Genomic DNA, 2,680 nt, shown 5'->3' on the forward strand with positions numbered 1-2,680 from the left:
TTGGATACACTCTGTAAAGGTACACAGCTTATCCGCCCTGGACGCCGCAGGGAATTCCGTTCGATAAACCACACAAAATGTTGTACGTTGTTTTGGGCAGAATTAGCTGCAGAGAACAGCACTAAAAAAAAAAAAAAGTTTATACTTACCCGTAGCCATGGCGACACGTCCCTCTGGCGTTCTAGCCTGTGATTGGCTGCAACAGTCACATGGGATGAAACGTCATCCCTAGAGGCCGGGCTGGATATATAAATGTTTTTTTTTTCTTAATTGCGATTTTTTTCGCCGCAAAAATCGCAACATCTCCTTTTTGTCGCGGGTTTCAGGCTGGGTTCACACGAGCATGTTCGGTCCGTAAAGGACGGAACGTATTTCGGCCGCAAGTCCCGGACCGAACACACTGTAGGGAGCCGGGCTCCTAGCATCATAGTTATGTACGACGCTAGGAGTCCCTGCCTCTCCGTGGAACTACTGTCCCGTACTGAAAGCATGATTACAGTACGGGACAGTTGTCCTGCAGCGAGGCAGAGACTCCTAGTGTTGTACATAACTATGATGCTAGGAGCCCGGCTCCCTGCACTGTGTTCGGTCCGGGACTTGCGGCCGAAATACGTTCCGTCCTTTACGGACGTAACATGCTCGTGTGAACCCAGCCTTACCTTCTCATTTAATTCAATGGGGAAAACCCACAACAGAAAAGCAGCAATTCTGCAGCATAAAGTTACATGCTGCCGATTAAAGAACCGCAACGCAGGTCAATTTATGACCATTTTTTCGGCTGATTTTTTTACACAGAGTTTGTATGAGATTTGTTCAAATCTCATCCACTCTGCTGCTACTGTGTTATACTGCAGATTTTCTGCAGCATAATCTGCAGTATTTAGGCTACTTGTGAACTAGGCCTAAGGCTCCATTCAAACGTTGCAATTGAGGTTCAATTAAAACCGCATAAAACACATCTGTTATTAGTTTTGTACTGCAACTGCATGGAAAAACGCACCAAATCGTAGAAAAACTGAATGTGGTTTTCAAATAAGTTTTTTTCTATGCGGTTCTAACCGCGCCTCAACCGCAACGTGTGAATGAACCCTTATGCATAATTATACAGCTCTGGCTTGGAAAAAGTTAACCATGTGCTGAAATTTAAGTTGCTGGGCTGGACCATAAGGTTTGGCTGTTATTGGTTGATTTGAAGTCATTAGCATTAAAACAATTATAAATTGCTCCAAAGGGCGTTGTCAGGTTGTTGGTCAGAGGTTGGACTGGGATTCAATCGGCTGCTCAATGTCTAACATGCTGGAAACCAATATCAAAAGCCCTGTGTGGGAATCCAACTATCAGACTGTGGAAGATGTGCCTTCACCTCCTAAAGGCAATACTGCTACTCCAGACCGAGTTAAGAAGCCCATGAACGCTTTTTTCCTATGGTCCAAAGCACAGAGGAGAAAGATGATTCTGGAATATCCTAGAATACACAACTGTGAAATCAGCAAGAGGTTAGGAGCAGAGTGGACACGGCTTGGTGATGCAGAAAAGAAGCCTTTCATAGATGAATCCAGAAGACTGCGAGCTCAGCACATGATGGATTATCCAGATTACAAATTTAAGCCAAAAAAGAAGCTAAAGACCCCCCAGAAAAGGGAGCGGTATTCTTCACCTGGGAATCTTATGGCTTCAGATGCTAACCCATTATCTAGCACTAATTGGGTAGCACGAAGGACAGGCCCTTCTGCACATTGGAGCAGCTGGCAAAACAGCCCTTATGCTTTTAAACAGGAGCAGCTTGGCTACATGCAGCATCCTGGGTTAAACCGTTCCCAAGTCCCACCAATGCCCAGGTATGACCTCAATGGCTTGCAATATAATCGTATGATGCCTTCTGCTCAGGCCTACATGAGTTCATCCTCCATGTATCATCTAACCCCACCATACAACCAGCGGAATGCAGCCACTATGGCCATGGGAAATATGGTGGCTGGGATCAAAATTGCATCCTTTTCCCCATCTCCTGCAATCACCCCAAACATTCAGAGAGGCTCTGGAGATGTGCGAGATCAGGCAAGCATTTACATGCCTCTAGGAGATGATCAAAGTGAACAATCCTCTCTCCATAACAGAAGATTACACGATATCTATCAACATTACCAAGGAGTGGGAACTGGGGTTGATGGAAATGCATCTTTAACTCCAACTTAAGATGCCAAGAATCTTCAAATGAAAGACTTTACTTGCGTGACAAGTGCATTGAAATGCTATGAAACTTGGTTAAAAGAGTGTGTGGAGTTTTTTTTTATTCTATGGACAAGGTTTGCACAAAGATACTTAAAGCATAACTAGTATTGACTTTTAAAAATCCGGATCTTTAATGGTGTAACTCATTTAAATGTAACTGTTTTATTCATTTTATTTTTTTTTCTAACCATGACCTGAAGTTTTATGCGAATCTCTACATTTTATAAATTGGTCTCTGCTTTTACACCATAGTTGTCGTCACTTGTGTGTTTGCTCATACTTGCAACGGTTTTTGCCCTTATCTGAAATGTAAAAGACTTATTTTGACTAAACTGCCATGTAAACCAAGACTAACCAGACTTAAGTTTCGATCATTTTTTTTTTTCTTCTAAAACCGTGTTTTTTGTGCAACTTTGAGAAAGTAAAAATTACTGATACAGATTTTATG

At 42.7% G+C, this 2,680-nt stretch overlaps 1 protein-coding gene across 1 annotated transcript; it reads left to right on the top strand.

Annotated features, from left to right (window-relative positions):
- Window positions 1–1,284: 1,284 nt before the first annotated feature.
- LOC142740272 (transcription factor Sox-3-B-like) lies at window positions 1,285–2,196 on the top strand. Its single transcript, XM_075849870.1, has one exon. It carries the CDS (start codon window positions 1,285–1,287, stop codon window positions 2,194–2,196), a length of 912 nt encoding a protein of 303 aa, XP_075705985.1.
- Window positions 2,197–2,680: the final 484 nt, after the last annotated feature.

The sequence above is a fragment of the Rhinoderma darwinii genome, chromosome 1, assembly GCF_050947455.1.
Source record: "Rhinoderma darwinii isolate aRhiDar2 chromosome 1, aRhiDar2.hap1, whole genome shotgun sequence".
Taxonomy (NCBI): domain Eukaryota; kingdom Metazoa; phylum Chordata; class Amphibia; order Anura; family Rhinodermatidae; genus Rhinoderma; species Rhinoderma darwinii.